This window comes from Schistocerca gregaria, chromosome 9, assembly GCF_023897955.1.
Source record: "Schistocerca gregaria isolate iqSchGreg1 chromosome 9, iqSchGreg1.2, whole genome shotgun sequence".
NCBI classification, from domain to species: domain Eukaryota; kingdom Metazoa; phylum Arthropoda; class Insecta; order Orthoptera; family Acrididae; genus Schistocerca; species Schistocerca gregaria.
The window spans coordinates 152821532-152842750 of NC_064928.1; the positions used below are offsets into that span (position 1 = coordinate 152821532).

The 21219-nt window shown below is 46.2% G+C and overlaps 1 protein-coding gene across 3 annotated transcripts in view; it reads left to right on the forward strand.

Moving 5' to 3' along the window:
* The window catches only part of LOC126291838 (connectin-like), a 678893-nt gene that overhangs the window by 580618 nt on the left and 77056 nt on the right, over positions 1–21219 (forward strand). For all 3 annotated transcript variants that reach the window (XM_049985551.1, XM_049985552.1, XM_049985550.1), the window contains one exon: positions 8383–8581. In XM_049985551.1, the coding sequence (XP_049841508.1) occupies positions 8405–8581 (177 nt within the window). In that variant the 5' untranslated portion in view covers positions 8383–8404. The remainder of the gene's footprint in view (positions 1–8382; positions 8582–21219) is intronic.

Genomic DNA, 21219 nt, shown 5'->3' on the forward strand with positions numbered 1-21219 from the left:
CTGTCAGGTCTCCGTAGATATTCTGCAAGCGCCTAAGAATATTTGTGATGCTCTGGGTTTTCGCCAAAGAAACTCGAAGGCAGCTCTTTGCATGGAGAGCACCTCCGGTAAGATGCCGTTTTGAAGGCTAAGTACAGCGCCGCCTCCTATCCGAACTTCATGAAACTGCAGGGGCTGAAGTGGGAATATTCCACGAAGTCCCTCAACAAATTCCACCCATTTTAAGCCAAATTTGAGGGAGTAAAAAGAAGTTTTTCATTACTTATTGAACATCCCTCGTATGTTGCGACATCAGGGAATAATTTCTTGGTCCTACAAGGAACTGTAGAGGGCGAAAACTATAGAGGAAGACAGTGTGGTTAATATATCCGAGAAATAATAGAGGACATAGAGTGCAAGCGCTACTATGGGATGGAGAGCTTACAAGGGACTTCGTAACCTATTAGCCATTAAAATTGCTACACCTCGAAGATGACGTGCTACAGACGCGAAATTTTACCGACAGGAAGAAGATGATGTGATCTGCAAATAATTAGCTTTTCAGGGCATTCACACAAGGTTGGCGCCGGTGGCGATACCTACAACGTGCTGACCTGAGGAAAGTTTCCAACCGAATTCTCATACACGTACAGGTGTTTTGATGCTGTTTTGACGCTGTTTTGATGCCTCGTGTAAGGAGGAGTAACGCGTACCCTCACGTTTGCGACTTTGATAAACGTCGGATTGTAGCCTATCGCGATTGCGGTTTATCGTATCGCGACATTTCTCCTCGCGTTGGTCGAGATCCAATGACTGTTAGCAGTATATGGAATCGATGGGTTCAGGAGGGTAACACGGAACGCCGTGCTGGATCCCAACGGCCTCGTATCACTAGCTGTCGAGATGACACGCATCTTATCCGCATGGCTGTAACGGATCGTCCAGCAACGTCACGATCCCTGAGTCAACAGAACGTTTACAAGACAACAAGCATCTACACGAACAGTTCGACGACGTTTGCAGCAGCATGGACTATCAGCTCGCAGACCATGGCTGCGGTTACTCTTCACGCTGCATCACAGACAGGAGCGCCTCCGATGGTGTATTCAACGACGAACCTGGGTGCACGAATGGCAAAACGTCATTTTTTCGGATGTTCTGTTTACAGCATCATGATGTTCGCATCCGTTTTTGGCGACAGCGCGGTGAACGCACATTGGAAGCGTGTATTCGTCATCGCCATACTGGCGTATTACCCGGCGTGATGGTAGGGGGTGCCATCAGTTACACGTCTCTGTCACCTGTTGTTCGCACTGACGGCACTTTGAACAGTGGACGTTACATTTCAGACGTGTTACGACCCGTAGCTCTACCCTTCATTCGATCCCTGAGAAACCCTGCATTTCAGCAAGATAATGCACGACCGCATGTTGCAGGTCCTGTACGTGCCTTTCTGGATACAGCATATTCTCCAGATCTCTCACCTGTTGAAAACGTCTGGTCACTGGTGGCCGAGCAACTTGCTCGTCACAATACGCCAGTCACTACTCTTGATGAACTGTGGTATGGTGTTGAAGCTGCATGGGCAGCTGTACCTGTACACGCCATCCAAGTTCTGTTTGACTCAATGCCCAGTCGTATCAAGGCCGTTGTTACGACCAGAGGTGGTTGTTCTGGGTACTGATTTGTCAGGATCTATGCACACAAATTGCGTGAAAACGTAATCACATGTCAGTTCTAGTATAATATATTTGTCCCATGAATACCCGTTTATCTTCTGTATTTGTTGTTGATGTAGCAATTTTAATAGCCAGTAGTGTAGCTGGCCACATCAAGTCACTGAGGCGAGTTATGAATGACAAAGAATGGCTTACTTTCGAGATTCTTACGCCTCCATATCCTGAAAAATTGGTACTCGTTAGGGGCTCTGACACCATTCCTCCATGGCTGCTTCAGCTGGTGTTTCTGTCTTAGTTTTCTGCAACGCGATTAATATCCCCCAAGCTTCCTCATTCTCTATAAAGTGTGGCTTTTCTAGTACTTTGTACGTGTTTTGTGAAACAGCTATGTTTAAACACAATCTGAGTAACTGCTGTGTATAATTTTCTTGAAATTCTACGCCGTACAAACCAGTGTTTTCTTGGTACTTCCTGATGTATTTCACTAAAATATCTGCCCGTAGTTCGTGACGATACTTTGCATTATTTACTGCACTGTGCTTTTATTTCATTTGAGTACAACGGCAAAGTTGGGACTATGGTATCATGAAACGTTCAGGCGGCACATGTCTCTTAAGAGACACTTACTGTAACAGTACAGTTAATGAGTACGTCTGTATTCGGTAGTGTATGGCTACAATAACTCTTTCTCATTTAGATGCTTAAATTCTTCATGTTATTTACACCGATGAGGTGCTGTATTAAAATGCTTTCCATACTTACAACCACTTCGTGTATTAACAAATATAAATAGAAATAGCCTGAAAAATCTACTCTCGGTACACTGTACACAAAAATATCGTGCAGCACTCTGCGCGAATATTTCTACCGCCTCTTGATACGTCACTATACCAGCATTTTTCCTTCATTATGGTGCATCTGAACATTATTTCCGAAGACTTTCCTAGTTGCGATAGGATTTCTTAAATCCGCAGTCGGTCGCACCGCTGTTTCCTAAGCTAGTAAATGAGACATGAGCTTCAGTGCAGATACACGGGTTGTTGATTGGTGTGACAGTTAATGGACAAATAGTATACAGCTTCATTAGCAACTCAAAGAGTCCCACTCAGCAGTGAAATATCCTTCGGATTCACTTTTTCCGGCTGTGCAACGGGCTTAACGAACCGGATTCCCTAATTGGATTTATGCAGAAGGCTGCATTCGTTATCACCAATTATATTAGTCGAGCCCTTTCCGGGTAGCAACTGAATTTCCACATCGATTTTCTGTAGTCAGCCAGTGGATGCCCGCCACCTTAGTACCAACTCCAGCTTCTTAAAGGAGGAAGACGATAAAAGTGTACGAAAATATCACTATAGAAATACACTGTACGTAAAAATTTTGGAAGTTGTAGAACGTGCTTCAGTTAAGTATTATTCCACGTCCTTTTGTCAATGCGGGGCGAATAGCAAACCCGGTTTACAGTCGAATTTCATATCATTATGATCAACTTGACGATGTATGAAATCACATGACGCGATTAAAAAAAAAAAAATTTCAAATGTGTGTGAATTCCTAAGGGACCAAACTGCTTATGTCCTCGGTTCCAAGACTTACACACTATTTAAACTAATTTAAACGAACTTATGCTAAGAACAGCACAAACACCCATGCCCGATGGAAGACTCGAGCCTATGGCGGGAGTGGGCACGCAGTCCGTGACATGACGCCTCAAACCACGCGACTACTCCGCGCAGCGATGCTACTAAGAAAACACACGTAAACATTATATTCTTACACAGGTTTTATCTCGTTTGACCAGAGAAATATTAAAAATAATATGAAGCTATCAATGCAATTGCACAAGAGGGTCTGCTAAACATTGGGTACTAGAAACGTGTATAAGAGTGCTCATTTCATACCCATCTTGCTCTGCTTCTCCGAAGGTAACCATTACACTGCACTCCACAATGGACGCGATAGTAGTGGAAGATCGTAAGTTAGACAAGTTGTGGTTCAATCGGATTTATGCAACATAACAACATATGAGTCATCCTCTTTCCCGTGCGCACATGTTGCTAATGGTATAACACGTAGTTCGAGCTTCCTTATAAGAAATGACATTGATAACATAATCTCAAGTTGTGCTTGATTACGATTGCCAGTATAGAGAATGAAGATTTCTGAACCAGATTTAACGTAATGCATCCCTGGGCATTTACTTCGCGAAAATTATGCTTGTAGTTTGCAAGGAACGTCAAATCGTCATGAAGTGCCGACATTACCAGCACTGTGCAAATTACTAGCATTTCACTACAGCCAAAGTAAGCAGAGTGAGGCCGTCCTCAGTTTCTATACAGGGTGACCCAGAAATTTTGCGACGAATTTCTAGAGGTTGAGAGTATGTCTTGAGGAAACGTCATCCAACGATGCTACAGAGTGCAGAAGTTAGAGGCCATGGCGTCTGCCATTAGGCAACCCCTTCGGCAGCAAACATGACTTTGTACACTGATGAACAATAGGCTGAACATCTCGCAATGTTGTTTGTTATTCAGTGGTCGCGAATGATTGCCACGACCGTCAAAGGAGACGAAAGACGAGCTTCTGTGTGACCAGGTATTGTCTCTTGCGAATTCGATGCTGTCTTGCCTCGGTGATGACAGCTTCTGATATGGGTTTCCATCTGCAGGTTATTTTTCTCCTGTTTAACGAAAAACATTTCAGGTATCAGAGGGTTCCAGGAGAAAAATATGCTGCATGTGGAAACCCGAGTCTGAAACCGTCAGCCATCAACGCAACAGAGCATCGCATTCATAGAAGACAAAGCTTACCTAAGCAACTAGCTCCATCTTCTCCACCGGTGACATTGGGATCAATGAATACGAAATGTCATTGCGAGACGTTCCGCCTACGGCCCGTCAACATACAAAGTCACATTCGCTGCCTACGCGGTGTGCAAACGGCAGGCATCAATGATCATGAATTCAAAGCTCTGTGGCGCCGCTGCATGTCCTTTCCGGACATGGGTTCGCATCTAAATGTGTTAATTCCTAGGGGACCAAACTGCTGAGGTCATCGGACCCTAAACTTACACACTACTAAACCAACTTATCCAAAGAAATGAAATGCCGTGGTATCCGCTGAGTGGGACCAGACAGAGTCCAGCGACAACACAGGAAACAGACGTGGCTTCTGGTGGTCTTTTCAAACAAATCTAGGTCTGTGCACAGCATCACGATAAGTGTACCCATGTGCAGAAGGTCCTAACAGAACGATAGTTGCCATATTGTATTTGTGGGTGTACTCATCTATATAAGATCAAAATAGAACGATGGTTGCGATAGGGCGTCCGTCGTTACAATGGCCAGCACCTGGTGCGATGTTATGGGGTGCAATTGGGCACTCAACTCGATCACCTCAGTTTCCCATAACAGGTAATATGAGGCGAAAGCTTTAGATTAGAGCATTCACTACGGTAGATGAACTCTGGCTTGGAGCTGAAGCAGAAATTAATCACGTGCCCGTATCTGTCATCCAAGCTCATTTCTGGTGCCATGAGTTGCTACTACCATTGTTGGTTTTAGTGATGGCAGCAAAGTGTAGCCCTTTATTCTTCCAATAGTAATGGAGACGCTCAATACGTAAGGCTTCGTTGCTTGCTATCGTCCTTGGTGTTGCAGTTTCAGTGGATAGTTATGCCCACTATCCGATCAAAAGTATGTAGTTACCTGCTTGTCAATATTAATATGAGTTGTGCCCACGCTAGCTTTTATGACAGCTGGAACTTTGCTGGGGTCACTTTTAATGCCTTAGCGTCCGTAGAGGAGTAGTAGAACCCAACCCAGAGATGGCAGTGATTTTGGAATCTGGGCTCGGGAGTTCTGACGTTCTAACCAACACCAGAGACGTTGCATTGACTTCAGGTAGGGACTTGTGTCAGGTTAGTCGACTTCAGGAGCGATACTGTCGACAAATCATTGTCTCTCAGACCCTGCTTTGGGATAGGCTGCATTGACACGCTGTTAAATAAAATTATTGTGTCTGCACTGTTCCACTACTGTACACAGTAAACGATGCTGTAAAATATGCTCAGCATTTACCGTTTCTTTCAGCATAATAAGCGAGCCATAACCCGACAAAAACACACCCATATTATAACACCAGCTACTCTGTAAATTACGGTGGGCCCTAACCGTGATGATAGGTAACATTCTCCAGATTTTCGCCAAACCCACACCCATTTTTACAGGATGTATCACAATTCATCTCTCCAAATCACCATCTTACAATGCCCCACAGCCCATTGGCGTCGCTCTTTACACCACCTCAAGAGTCGCTTAGCATTTACTACCGAAATTGTGGGTTATTCTCTTGAACGCTGTGACTCACACCATTAGTGTATCTGGCTTTTTGAAACACGCCAGCGGTTGCTACCGCGGATTTCGTGCAGTTTCTTCCAACCATCCTCCGGAATACTTGACGAACCCTGTGCGTCATCACACGAGGTCTACCTGGTGTTGGTTTAGCTCTGGTTGTTCAAGCTCGTTTCCACTCGCCAACCACATCACCAGCTGTCGATCTGCGCAGCTTGAGAAGCACTGAAATGTTCCTGATGCATTTGTTAGTCAAGTGACATCCACTGACCAGTCGACGTGCGAAGTAAGTGAGCTCTTCTGACGTACCCATTGAGTTGTTACTGGTTCCCTACTGAGCACAAAATGCAGCTTGCCTGTTTTTATATTTTTATCAAATAAATTAGCCAAAAGCCGTTCAATTGAGGTGTTACTTTATTTTATTTTTACTACCACGTTCGGCACTATGCGGTGACAAAATGTTTCCAATGGCTCTAAGCAGTATGGGACTGAACATCTGAGGTCATCAGTCCCCTAGACTTAGAACTACTTAAACCTAACTAAACTAAGGACATCACACTCAGCCATGCCCGAGGCAGGATTCGAACCTGCGACCGTAGCAGCACCGCGGTCGCGGACTGAAGCGCCTAGAACCGCTCGGCCACAGAATGTGACATTTTCATGCCTTATATGTAATTCTCAAAAATAAATAAAATTGTCACACAGTGACATATATTCAAAACCGTATCCCTAGTGCTTCACTGGAAGATATGATTGGCACTGGAAACACGTGCTGTCGAAGAACGTCATCACGAGCGAATGAAGCACTTGGGATACGGTTTTGAATTCATGACATCCAGGAATACACTGAAGAGCGAAAGAAACTGGTACATCTGGATAATAACGTGTATGGCCTTGCGAGTACGCAGAAGTGCCTCACCACAACGTGCCAAGGGCTCGACTAATGTCTTAAGTGCCGATGGAGGGAATTGTCACCATGAATCCTGCAAGGCTGTTCATAAATCCGTAAGAGTGCGAGGGGGCGATCTCTTCTGAATATCAGGTTGCAATACATTCCAGATATGCTCAATAGAGTTGATGTCTAGGAAGCTTGGTGACCAGCGGAACTGTTTAAACTCAGAAGAGCGTTCCTGGAGTCAGTCTGTACCAATTCTGCTCGTATGAGGAGTCACATTGTCCTGCTGCTATTGACCAAATCCGTTGGAATGCACGATGGACATGTATGGATGCAGATGATAAGACAGGATGATTGCTTTTTTTGGTTTTAGTGCGCAGAACTACAGTGGTCATTGCGTAATGATCACCTTTCATAATCGTATGTAGACGTATGGGGGGTCCATATCACTCCAACTACACATGCCCCCCCCCCCCCCCCCCCCACCATTAAAGAGCTTCCACCAGCTTTAACAGTCCCCTACTGGCATGCAGCGTCCATGGATTCATGAGGTTGTCTACACACCCGTACACACATCCATCCGCTCGATACTATTTGAAACGAGTCTCGTCCAACCAGGCAACAAGTTTCCAGTCATCAACAGTCCAACGTCGCGGTTGACGGGCCCAGACGAGGCGTAAAGCTTTGTGTCATGGACTCAACAAGGGTACACGAGTGGGTGTTCGAGTCCGATAGCCCATATCGATGATGTTTCGTTGAATGGTTCGCACGCTAACACCTGTTGATGACCCAGCATTGAAATGGGCAGGAATTGGTGGTTAAACTTCTGTCATGTTGAACGATTCTCTTCAATCGTCGTTGGTTCCGTTCTTTCAGGAAGTTTTTCCGGCCGCAGCGATGTCGAAGATGTCACGTTTTACCAGATTCCTGATACTGCACACTCATGAAATGATCGTACGGGAAAATCCCCTCTTCATCGCTGCCTGGGAGATGCTGTGTCGCATCGTTTGTGTGCCGACTATAAAACCACATTCAAACTCACTTAAATCTTGGTAACCTTCACTGTAGCAGCAGTACTAACAACTGTTCTAGACACTTGTTGTCTTATACAGGCTTTGCCGACCTCTGCACCGTATTTTGCCTGTTTATATATCTCTGTATTTCAACACGCATGTCTGTACAATTTTCTTCGGCGCTTTAGTGAGTATGACACTGCGTGACAATATAGTTTAGTTTTGAGTGTTGTATATGAGGTCTGAAGATGGCATAGTGGATTGCCGAAACTCGTAGTGAGAGTGAAATAAAATCACACGTCTGTTATGCGGCTGTTGGCAAATTTCATTGACACTTACATCCCCTGCTCATGATGGGTCACAGAGACTACTTTTATATTGGTGGGAATTTCACATTGGTTTGGGGATGTCGGGATACTTTGGTATTTCGTGACTACGGTTAAGGGAAATGGAATGTTCGGCAGACTGGCCGTCGTGGCTGTGGAGATGTGTGGAGCGGCGCCGGCGCGGCGCGGCCGCCTGCTGCTCGTGGCGCTGCTGTTGCTCGCGGCGTCGACGTGTGCGTCAGCGCGGCGCAAGTCCGGCGGCGGGCACCGACACGCCGCCCCCAGGACCACCACGCCCGCGCCGGAGGTCGACATCTGCGACATCCAGGAGCCCGGGGTGAGTCCAGCACGAGCCGCGGGGCCTCCACACGTGGCTGCCTCTGCCATATGCTGCCTGTGATGATTAACTGTAAAGACGCTGAATGCAATCACCAAACACACTTCGTTGCTTCCGTCGGGATCCGTGACTACCGCCAGCAGTTTTCATGTTGGAGGAACGGAGAGGGGAAAGCAGTAGCGTAGTCCAACACGGATGAGCAAATACACTAACAGGAAAAAAAATCGCAACACCAAAAACTTGACTTCCGCAAGGCGTTTGACACAGTACCCCAGAGTCGTTTAATGAACAAAGTAAGAGCATACGGACTATCAGATCAATTGTATGATTGGATTGAAGAGTTCCTAGATAACAGAACGCAGCATGTCATTCTCAATGGAGCGATGTCTTCCGAAGTAAGAGTGATTTCAGGTGTGCCGTAGGGGAGTGTCATAGGACCGTTGCTATTCACAATATACATAAATGACCTGGTGGATGACATCCGAAGTTCACTGAGGCTTTTTGCAGATGATGCTGTGGTGTATCGAGAGGTTGCAACAATGGAAAATTGTACTGAAATGCAGGAGGATCTGCAGCGAATTGACGCATGGTGCACGGAATGGCAATTGAATCTCAATGTAGACAAGTGTAATGTGATGCGAATACATAGAAAGATAGGTCCCTTATCATTTAGCTACAAAATAGCAGGTCAGGAACTGGAAGCAGTTAATTCCATAAATTATCTGGGAGTACGAATTAGGAGTGATTTAAAATGGAATGATCATATAAAGTTGATAGTCGGTAAAGCAGATGCCAGACTGAGATTCATTGGAAGAATCCTAAGGAAATGCAATCCGACAAGAAAGGAAGTAGGTTACAATACGCTTGTTCGCCCAATGCTTGATTACTGCGCAGCAGTGTGGGATCCGCACCAGGTAGGGTTGATAGAAGAGATAGAGAAGATCCAACGGAGAGCAGCGCGCTTCATTACAGGATCATTTAGTAATTGCGAAAGCGTTACCGAGATGATAGATAAACTCCAGTGGAAGACTCTACAGGAGAGACGCTCAGTAGCTCGGTACGGGCTTTTGTTAAAGTTTCGAGAACATACCTTCACCGAAGAGTCAAGCTGTATATTGCTCCCTCCTACGTATATCTCGCGAAGAGACCATGAGGGTAAAATCAGAGAGATTAGAGCCCACACAGAAGCATACCGACAATCCTTCTTTCCACGTACAATACGAGACTGGAATAGAAGTGAGAACCGATAGAGGTACTCAGGGTACCCTCCGCCACACACCGTCAGGTGGCTTGAAGAGTATGGATGTAGATGTAGATGTAAATAATGTAGAGCAATCAAATTTCAGGAATACATATTGAAAAAAAAAGAATTTGCGCCCTTTTTTGGGGGGGAAATAACCCCGCCCCCTCCTTCAATAATAGTTTTCCAAGGTTTCCTTCCAGTTTTAATTTCCCTCATTTTCGAGTTTACCCCCCCCCCCCATAGCTGCTGATTTAACATTCTGTTTTTTACCCTCCAATAAGCCACAGAATTCGCGCTTATGACGGTAGCAGTTTTGCGCCCTAAACTCATAACAAAGAAGCACACCAGATCATAACTCCGTGTGTAGGTCCAGCGTTATAGTACGCAGTCTGGTTGGTTTCAGACTCTCAACAGGACTCCTCTCAATCAACACCCGTGCCTTGGCCTCGAGGTAGAACCACTTTTCATCAGAAAACACAACAGAGCTCTCGCTTGATATCACTGAAGTCGCAGATGGTGGTGGTTTGGGGTCAGTGGAACGCACGTTAAAGGGCCTCTGTCTCGGACGTATAGGATCTCTCCATGAACTACCATTTGTAATAGTCCGTTGTGTCAGTATGGTTCCAACTGCTGCTCACATTGCTGCTGCAAATGCAGTACAGTGCGCCAGAGCCATACCCCGCACACGGTGGTCTTCCCTCTCGAAAGTTCCATGTGACCGTCCAGTGTCCGCACTTCTTGCGACCGTACATTCTCGTGAACACCGCTGCCAGCAATCGTATACAGTAACTACATTTTTGGCAAGTCTTTCTGTCATACCGAAGAAGGAACATCCAGCTTCTGGTAGCCGTATTACGCGACATGGTTCAAACTCAGTGGGGTTTTGATAATGGCGTCTTTGTTGCAATAAAGCAGTGGTTCCTACCATAGCGTTAATTACCCCATGAGAGGTAGAATTAAACTTTATATGGGGTCAAAAGAACAAGGTTAGGTTTTATTTCGGTCAAGAAACTGAATTATCTTTGAAATATCACTACTATTATAATTATTTAGTAGAACTTAATACTGCATGTATCAGTTGCCATTAATTACGGTTTTTAAAATACCATAATTAACGCAAACATAATGAGGGGGAGCTTACAGTTTTTGAAACGAATTTATGATAATCTTCCTCTCATAGACCAGTCACTAAACACACGCTTTCCAATTAGTACCTAGCACTTATGTCAGTGAAATTGAGAAATGTACATCACATACGCTTCAATTTTACGCGAAAATGCCTTCTCTAAGTTGTAAGTAGCTCCGGCAATGGACCAGAACTTGTTTCATTGTTCATTTCACAACAAATAAACGAGATAATTGACAGCACAAAAGAATAGTAACTATGTAATAGCGATTACATTTTTGTAGTACCTGAGCAGTATTACTATCATGATCATTCTTCTTCTTATTATTATTAGTGCCATTACTCGTATAGTAAGGATGGGCAGATTGAAGTCTTCCAATTTCTGCATGTTCAGAAGTAAGGAGTCCCAAGATCAGGTGGTTCACGAACAATAAGTATAGTGCACACATTTTAGCTTGGCTGTTTTCAGATGGGGTGCAGGTTGTAGGTGAAACAAGAGTCGGTACAGGAGTGACAGAGGAGCGACGCAGAGGGAGAACTATGTTCCGTAGCAGGTGTCTAACCTGAATATGCATTGTTAGCTTTACTTTCTATGAAGATGTTGGAGGATACACTAGGATATAGTTAGAATTGCTGCATCAGTCTATAAAAAAAGAGAAATAATCAGTACGAATCGCCTCGTTGCATCTTTAGTTTACGGTTTAATGAAACACACGCATAAAGTAAAAGTAATTTCGTCTTTTTAAAGATAATAGATTTCACATAAAATTCTTTTTCCCGTAAAGTGGATATATTATCACAGACACAGTCCCTTTCAATGTTCAGAGATCTCACTAAACCTGCCCACAGATGTAAACAAACAATCATGTATGAGCAGCGCCTCTTAGACCCAGGGGATCCGACAGCCCATCGTTTCCAGTCATTCCACCAGGAAGGAGGTACACGGCTGGTGTTGTCTGTAGTTCAACCATACCTAGACGATCAATAGCGTGGTTCGATCTCGTCCGCTTTGTTACTTTGTCCCAGGAAGGGCTCTCAAGAAGGGAAGTGTCCAGGCGACTCGAAGTGAACCAGACCGATGTTGTTCTGACATTAAGGAGATACAGAGAGACAGGAACTGTCGATGACATGCTTCGTTCAGGCCGCCCTAGGGCTACTACTGCAGTGGATGACCGCTACCTACGGACTGTCGCTTGGAGGAACCCTGACAGCAACGACACCATGTTGAATAGTGCTTTCCGTGCAGCCACAGGTCGTTGTGTTACGACTCAAACTGTGCGCAATTATCTTCATGATGCGGAACTTCACTCCCGACATCCATAGCGAGGTCCATCTTTGCAAACACGACACCATTCAGCGCGGTACAGATAGGCCGCAAAACGTGCCGAATAGCCCACTCAGGGCTGGTATCACGTTCTCTTCACCGATGAGTGTCGCATACGCCTTAAACCAATCATCGTAGGAGACATGTTTGGAGGCAACCTGGTGAGGCTGAACGCCTTAGACACACTACCAGCAAGTGCAGCAAGGTGGAGGTTGCCTGATGTTTTGGGATGGCATCATGTGGGGCCGACGTATGCAGCTGGTGGTCATGGAAGGCGCCATAACGGCTGTACAATATGTGAGTGCCATCCTCCGACCAATATTGCAACCATATCAGCAGCATATTGGCGAGGCATTAGTCTTCAATTCGTCTGACAATTCGCGCCTCCATTGTGCACATCTGGTGAATGACTTCCTAGAGGATAACGATATCTCTCGACTATAGTGGCCAGCATGTTCTCCAGACATGGACCCTGTCGAACATGCCTGGGATAGATTGAAGAGGGCTGTATATGGACGACATGACCCACCAAGTACTCTGAGGGATCTATGCCCAATCGCCGTTCGGAGTGGTGCAATCTGGACCAACAGTGCCTTGATGAACTTATGGATAGCATGCTATTACGAATATAGCCATGCATCAGCGCAAGAGGACGTGCTACTGGGTATTACAGGTACCGGTGTGTACAGCAATCTGGACCACCACCTCTGTAGGCCTCGCCGGGAGTGGTACAGCATGTAATGTGTGGTTTTCATGAGCAATAAGAAGGGCGGCAATGATGTTTATGTTGATCTCTAGTCCAATTATCTGTAAGGTTCCACAATTCTCGGAACCGAGGTGATACAACACTTTTTTTTGACTTGTGTATGTGGTTGACTAACATCAGCTCACCACTTCCAGCTTCAAATCTAACTGATGAGCATGACCAACACACCGTTTTTTTTAAGTCAAAGCTGAATTGCATCCTCATAGAGGAGCTACTGGCGCCATTGTTACGTGCCTGTCGCGAAATTTAAATAGACGTCATGTCTGAAACGTTGAAACACGCCAGCCAAATATCATTTATGTAAAGCTACTCCCTCTTCATGCGGCAATTTTGTTATCCGTCAGTTATTTGAAACTCAAGGGCTCTTGCTGTGGGTCTCTTCGACTACAGTTCCATGTCAGGAAGTAATTGGCTTGTTGGCACGACTGGAGCTGCTGAGGAGAGATGTTACTTTACACCTTTGACTACCATTGAGAAGTACACTGTCCAAACACGTTTATGTGATCACGTGTCAAAAGCCTGAACAATCACATTTTGCTGCCTGGACGGCTGAGACATGTCCAGCACAAGAGAGTCAATGAGCTTCTGGAAGGGATATGGGGCCATGCTGACTCCAGTGCGGCGGCGAGTTGCTCTGTAGTTCAACAATGCCTAGACGGCCAATACCGTGGTTGGATCGCGTCCCCTTTGATACTTTGTGCCAGGAAGGGCTCTCACCAACGGAAGTGTCCAGGCGTCTCGCAGTGAACCAAAGCGATGTTGTTCGGACATGGAGGAGATACAGAGAGACAGGAAGTGTGGATGGCAGGCCTCCCTTAGGCCTCCCAGGCAGCCAAGTCGAAGTCGTCCAACGGATTTTCGACTTGATTTAAATCTTGGAAGTTTGTAGGCCATGGGAGAATGCTTTTCTCATCCTGGTCCTCTTCTAAGCACGCGCGTACACTGCGGGATGTGCGATACGTTGGAATGTCCTGCGGGTAGACGAAGTGGTGAAGAGGAGAAACAAATTGCATTTAGGGGTGGACATTGTCCCCAAGGATAGATGCATACTTGTGTTCGTTCATTGTGCATCCCAGAATGACGAGATCGCCCAGGGAGTGCTACGAAAACATTCGCCAGATAATAACGCTCTCCCTCCTTTGGCCTGGCCTGGACAATTAGGACGATTGTTCCAGGATGTTTGCTTTGAGGCGTTCCACACCGTACACAGAAACGGCCCTCTCTCTGGTGGAGCATAAAACACGATCTGTGTGGAAAGGTCGACTGTCGCCAGTCAGTGGAAGACAGTATCGGTACTGGCGTGCAAACTCCTATCTTCTGGACCACGAATAGCAGTCAGCATGGATGCATGAAGCAGGTGCCTACTGCTGAAGCCCATACGCAGCAACGGTTCGCTGAACCGTCGTTGAGGAGACACTGCTGCAAGCCCCTTAGTTCATCTGGGCTCCCAGTTGCTCAACAGCTGCACTTGTATTCGACCGTACACATCTCCGCAGCCGTTATTCACCCGTGTCAACTATTGCCCGTGGTGCAACGCTCGTGGCTCGGCACTGGTTTAAGATAGCGGCGTTTTGCCGCCCACGGTATACTTTAATCACTGCCGCACACGAACAGTTTACAAATTTAGCCGTTTCGGAAATGCTTACACCCTTGGTCCGAAGGCCAAATATCATGCCCTCTTAGGGATGAGAAAATCCTTTTATTTCTTCACTACGATAACCACTACAGTGATTTCAAAATCACCGACGCGTTTCTTTTACCCTCCATTGTTATAAATGCCGTCTGTGAGTCGTTATCGTACTTTGACATCCAAGAAAGTCGGGGTCATATGTACGAGGGTTGGAACTTAAATAGTGGCAACTATTTATTTACAGCTCGTACAAAATAGGTACGTGTTTCAAAGTTTTAGTGACCTTCGAAGTAGCATTGTGTATAACGCGTTGCCAGCGATGTGGAAGTCGTAGGATACTCGTAGCAGTGCTGTTCATTTTTGTAACACAACCTACCACCCGCTTAGAGACAGAACTGATGACACTTTCTGCAGGACCCGACCATCATTTTGCAGGACAATGCTCAAGCACGTACAGTGCAAGCTGTTACTGATTTGTTTGACTGATGGGGTTGCTTACCACCTACTGCACTCCCCTGACTTAAGCCCTCCTAAGTTCAACTCCATTTCTAAACTGAAGGAACCACTTCACGGCAATCGCTTCAGAACTGCTACAAATTCATCGGGCAATAGACCGCGCCGCTCTAACTGTCAACACAACTGGCACTGCTAAGATTATCCTATGACTTCCACATAGCTTGCAACGGGTTATACACAATGCTGGTGACTACTTTGAAGGTCAGTAAAACTTTGAAACTAGTATCTACATTCCTGGAAATTGAAATAAGAACACCGTGAATTCATTGTCCCAGGAAGGGGAAACTTTATTGACACATTCCTGGGGTCAGATACATCACATGATCACACTGACAGAACCACAGGCACATAGACACAGGCAACAGAGCATGCACAATGTCGGCACTAGTACAGTGTATATCCACCTTTCGCACCAATGCAGGCTGCTATTCTCCCATGGAGACGATCGTAGAGATGCTGGATGTAGTCCTGTGGAAAGGCTTGCCATGCCATTTCTACCTGGCGCCTCAATTGGACCAGCGCTCGTGTTGGACGTGCAGACCGCGTGAGACGACGCTTCATCCAGTCCCAAACATGCTCAATGGGGGACAGATCCGGAGATCTTGCTGGCCAGGGTAGTTGACTTACATCTTCTAGAGAACGTTGGGTGGCACGGGATACATGTGGACGTTCATTGTCCTGTTGGAACAGCAAGTTCCCTTGCCGGTCTAGGAATGGTAGAACGATGGGTTCGATGACGGTTTGGATGTACCGTGCACTATTCAGTGTCCCCTCGACGATCACCAGAGGTGTACGGCCACTGTAGGAGATCGCTCCCCACACCATGATGCCGGGTGTTGGCCCTGTGTGCCTCGGTCGTATGCAGTCCTGATTGTGGCGCTCACCTGCACGGCGCCAAACACGCACACCATCATCATTGGCACCAAGGCAGAAGCGACTCTCATCGCTGAAGACGACACGTCTCCATTCGTCCCTGTCGCGACACCACTGGAGGCGGGCTGCACGATGTTGGGGCGTGAGCGGAAGACGGCCTAACGTGTGCGGGACCGTAGCCCAGCTTCATGAAGACGGTTGCGAATGGTCCTCGCCGATACCCCAGGAGCAACAGTGTCCCTAATTTGCTGGGAAGTGGCGTTGCGGTCCCCTACGGCACTGCGTAGGATCCTACGGTCTTGGCGTGCATCCGTGCATCGCTGCGGTCCGGTCCCAGGTCGACGGTCACGTGCACCTTCCGCCTACTACTGGCGACAACATCGATGTACTGTGGAGACCTCACGCCCCACGTGTTGAGCAATTCGGCGGTACGTCCACCCGGCCTCCCGCATGCCCACTATACGCCCTCGCCCAAAGTCCGTCAACTGCACATACGGTTCACGTCCACGCTGTCGCGGCATGCTACCAGTGCTAAAGACTGCGATGGAGCTCCGTATGCCTCGACAAACTGGCTGACACTGACGGCGGCGGTGCCCGAATGCTGCGCAGCTAGCGCCATTCGACGGCTAACACCGCGGTTCCTGGTGTGTCCGCTGTGGCGTGCGTGTGATCATTGCTTGTACAGCCCCCTCGCAGTGTCCGGAGCAAGTATGGTGGGTCTGACACACCGGTGTCAATGTGTTCTTTTTTCCATTTCCAGGAGTGTATTTTCGACGAGCTGTAAATAAATAGTTGCCGCCATTAAATTTGCAACCCTGGCATTAATGTGACTGGACCGTGTGTATACAAGTTAGACATTTTGGAGAAGTTTTCGTTCATCTGCGTGACTTGATTGTGTTGTGGGCCGCTCGGTCAAGTGTAGCAATTAAACAAATAAAGCGCACATTAGGCAAAGCTTATAACAGTGTACCAAATTTCAGTTAGCAGGAATAATTAGTGCGATTAAATGCATTACACACTACTTCGTAGCTAAAGTCGTTTTGTGTTAATGGACTTAGAAAGTCAGAAAATTCGTACCTTTCAGTGATTGCTGGGTAACATGTATCATTCTTCGAACTGTATCGTATGAGGGTATAAATCGTTACAAGAATTTTTGGTTCTTCAAAACATATGTACCATTCGCATTATTTCACACGTTGCACCAGAGTTTTCTTGATGATAGCTCACCGATCAGCGGCAACATTTGCTGAGACAATCCTCTGTGATCCGCAGTACCAACAGTGGAATTTTTTAGTCATTAAATAGTCGATGCAATTGCAAAATGGTTTCACCTCTCTGTTCTCTGAGATGTACCAACGTTCGGGAGCTTAGAACTTTCGACTTGTTGGTGTGGGAGTCTCTCTTCGTCCACGTGTTTTTGTACTGCATGCAGTATATACACTCCTGGAAATGGAAAAAAGAACACATTGACACCGGTGTGTCAGACCCACCATACTTGCTCCGGACACTGCGAGAGGGCTGTACAAGCAATGATCACACGCACGCCACAGCGGACACACCAGGAATCGCGGTGTTGGCCGTCGAATGGCGCTAGCTGCACAGCATTCGTGCACCGCCGCCGTCAGTGTCAGCCAGTTTGCCGAGGCATACGGAGCTCCATCGCAGTCTTTAACACTGGTAACATGCCGCGACAGCGTGGACGTGAACCGTATGTGCAGTTGACGGACTTTGAGCGAGGGCGTATAGTGGGCATGCGGGAGGCCGGGTGGACGTACCGCCGAATTGCTCAACACGTGGGGCGTGAGGTCTCCACAGTACATCGATGTTGTCGCCAGTAGTAGGCGGAAGGTGCACGTGACCGTCGACCTGGGACCGGACCGCAGCGACGCACGGATGCACGCCAAGACCGTAGGATCCTACGCAGTGCCGTAGGGGACCGCAACGCCACTTCCCAGCAAATTAGGGACACTGTTGCTCCTGGGGTATCGGCGAGGACCATTCGCAACCGTCTCCATGAAGCTGGGCTACGGTCCCGCACACCGTTAGGCCGTCTTCCGCTCACGCCCCAACATCGTGCAGCCCGCCTCCAGTGGTGTCGCGACAGGGACGAATGGAGACGTGTCGTCTTCAGCGATGAGAGTCGCTTCTGCCTTGGTGCCAATGATGATGGTATGCGTGTTTGGCGCCGTGCAGGTGAGCGCCACAATCAGGACTGTATACGACCGAGTCACACAGGGCCAACACCCGGCATCATGGTGTGGGGAGCGATCTCCTACACTGGCCGTACACCTCTGGTGATCGTCGAGGGGACACTGAATAGTGCACGGTACATCCAAACCGTCATCGAACCCATCGTTCTACCATTCCTAGACCGGCAAGGGAACTTGCTGTTCCAACAGGACAACGCACGTCCGCATGTATCCCGTGCCACCCAACGTGCTCTAGAAGGTGTAAGTCAACTACCCTGGCCAGCAAGATCTCCGGATCTGTCCCCCATTGAGCATGTTTGGGACTGGATGAAGCGTCGTCTCACGCGGTCTGCACGTCCAGCACGAACGCTGGACCAACTGAGGCGCCAGGTGGAAATGGCATGGCAAGCCGTTCCACAGGATTACATCCAGAATCTCTGCCATCGTCTCCATGGGAGAATAACAGCCTGCATTGCTGCGAAAGGTGGATATACACTGTGCTAGTGCCGACATTGTGCGTGCTCTGTTGCTTGTGTCTATGTGCCTGTGGTTCTGTCAGTGCGATCATGTGATGTATCTGACCCCAGTAATGTGTCAATAAAGTTTCTCCTTCCTGGGACAATGAATTCACGGTGTTCTTATTTCAATTTCCAGGAGTGTAGAATATTTGTCCCGAATGATTCAATAAATTCATGTACGAATGTATCATTTCTACGTACATTCATCATCCCAGAAACCCAATGTCGCTCGTGATAGTTTGCTTGAGCACATAAACCGTTTAATGACAGAATCTTCTTCTCAGTGGTGTATAAGGTATAAACTGTTGTATTAAGATGTTGGAGATAATACAAGTGCGGAGTCGGTGCTGTATGTGTTGTTCGAATTAACGTCGCCTGAAAGTGGTGAAAATTTACACTAATGTCAAGCTAAGATTTTTACAGTTCAAATGGTTCATGTTTGTTAACGTGTAGTTAAAAAAAATTATAATTACGTAAGCTATACTCTTGTAATTGATATAGGTGGAAAGACACACCTACTTATGAGGCAATAAAAATTTTGCAAGAAATGTAAATGGACTCTTTGTCTCACTGTCGGTACAATTGGAAATTAAATGTCAATTAATTACGCAGTCTCATACAGTTAAGCCAGGACCGTATGCTTTACCTTTTTCTACTTAGGCCAAGTTCTGGTATTTAAATCAAAGTTTTTGTACTTAAATACTCGCCAGGATAATTTATTCCATATTTTAAGCATTTCTTACGGGTTAGAGTGCGCTGTTGGTTTTTTTATACGGAAATTTAAAAAATCCTCTTAATGGCGAATCAAGTGGTGGCTAGCGATAATCCTTTTCGCCTCTGCAGCGGCTGTGCTAAATTTCTGGAAAATCTCTAACATTTGGCAAATGTATGTTATTATCTAATAAATGAGTACATTTACGCTCTGAGTTGCTTTACGTTGTATCAAGAATCTTAACCATGATACATTTCCCCGAATACCGACCTGTACGTCCAGATAAGAACATTCGCTCTTATAACAAACGAAAGAAGTTCGATGCGACATAGGAGCAACGAGATCAAGACCAAACGAGCAATAAAGATCAATAAATCGAAACTGCAATTGTGACTTGCTATTTATAGACGATATACAATGGCAACGATTCCTATATGTCTGCTTGCATCTAAAGTTTTCTGCTTGTCTTTCATGTAATTAATATCTGGCATAAGTGCACAAAATATCTTTAGATCAGTGTTCGTTAAATTTTATACTTTTGTTGATTTTTAATGTTACTTTTTCTATACGTTATGTACGATTGCAACCCAGGGGTTGCAACATCTCTCATATGCAAGTTATGCTACGATAAATTAACAGCGGGAACCAGCCTTGTTTTGTTTCGTACGTGTCTTTAATGATCATCTACATCGTGTCATGTCAGTACGAGTAGATCGCATGTGTAGGTTCATGACAATACTTGAGCTTTAATTTGCGATTCAACAATTGCTTCACAATTTCGATTTTGCCAGTGTAATATCATATCGCATCTCATTGAAATGCATACGATCTCCATATAGTAAAGTTGCTGTATGCATATTGATGATCGTACAGATGCATTATTACTCATTTAAGGAAACTATAAGGATCCAGAAAGCCGCGTCGTTTGGTTCCTTTGGAGGCCAGCGAGTAAACCCACATCCTCAACAGCTTTCACTAATAGTCCTCCGTTTCCTATATACTAGATAGTAATCTCGATGAGACTGAAATTCAAATTCAGCCACAGTGCGTCGCCTTCGTATTTATTCATGAGAGTGTGTTGCGCCTGGCGACCAGTTTCTTTGGTTCAAAATGTCTCTGTACCTTATAGGACTTAACATCTGAGGCCATCAGACCCCTAGAACTTAGAACTACTTAAACCTAACTAATCTAAGGACATCACACACATCCATGCCCGAGACAGGATTCGAACCTGCGACCGTAGCGGTCGCGCGGTTCCAGACTGAAGCGCCAAGAACCACTCGGCCACACCGGCCGGCACGAGTTTCTTTATAGTGTAACTTAAACAGAAAGTACCCACTCAACATTTGACAGATAGGTTTCACATTGTCTCACTGTATTATCATTACTTCCATCCACTAATCAAAATAGAGCAAGTGGCCTAGACAGTGGCGCTCGATTTAGAACCAGTGACGTAGAACTTGGCATTTTTGTGGTTCTCGTCCCACAACTTGCACTGGTAACACTGTTTATACGTAGGTTAGGAAATGAATCTTTTGTGTAGTTTCTCTACTGCCCCTATACTCCTATTCTATGGTACACATGTCTATTAAAACTTAGGTGTTGATTTCTTGGAATTACCTTTCTCCAAAAGTTCCTTCAGTAGCCTAGTCCAATAGGAGTGCCCCATAGAAATCTGCAGCCCCCTCAATTTTCAATGACACCCTTACAAGAGACAGGTGCTGACCGCTCGCAATGCCTA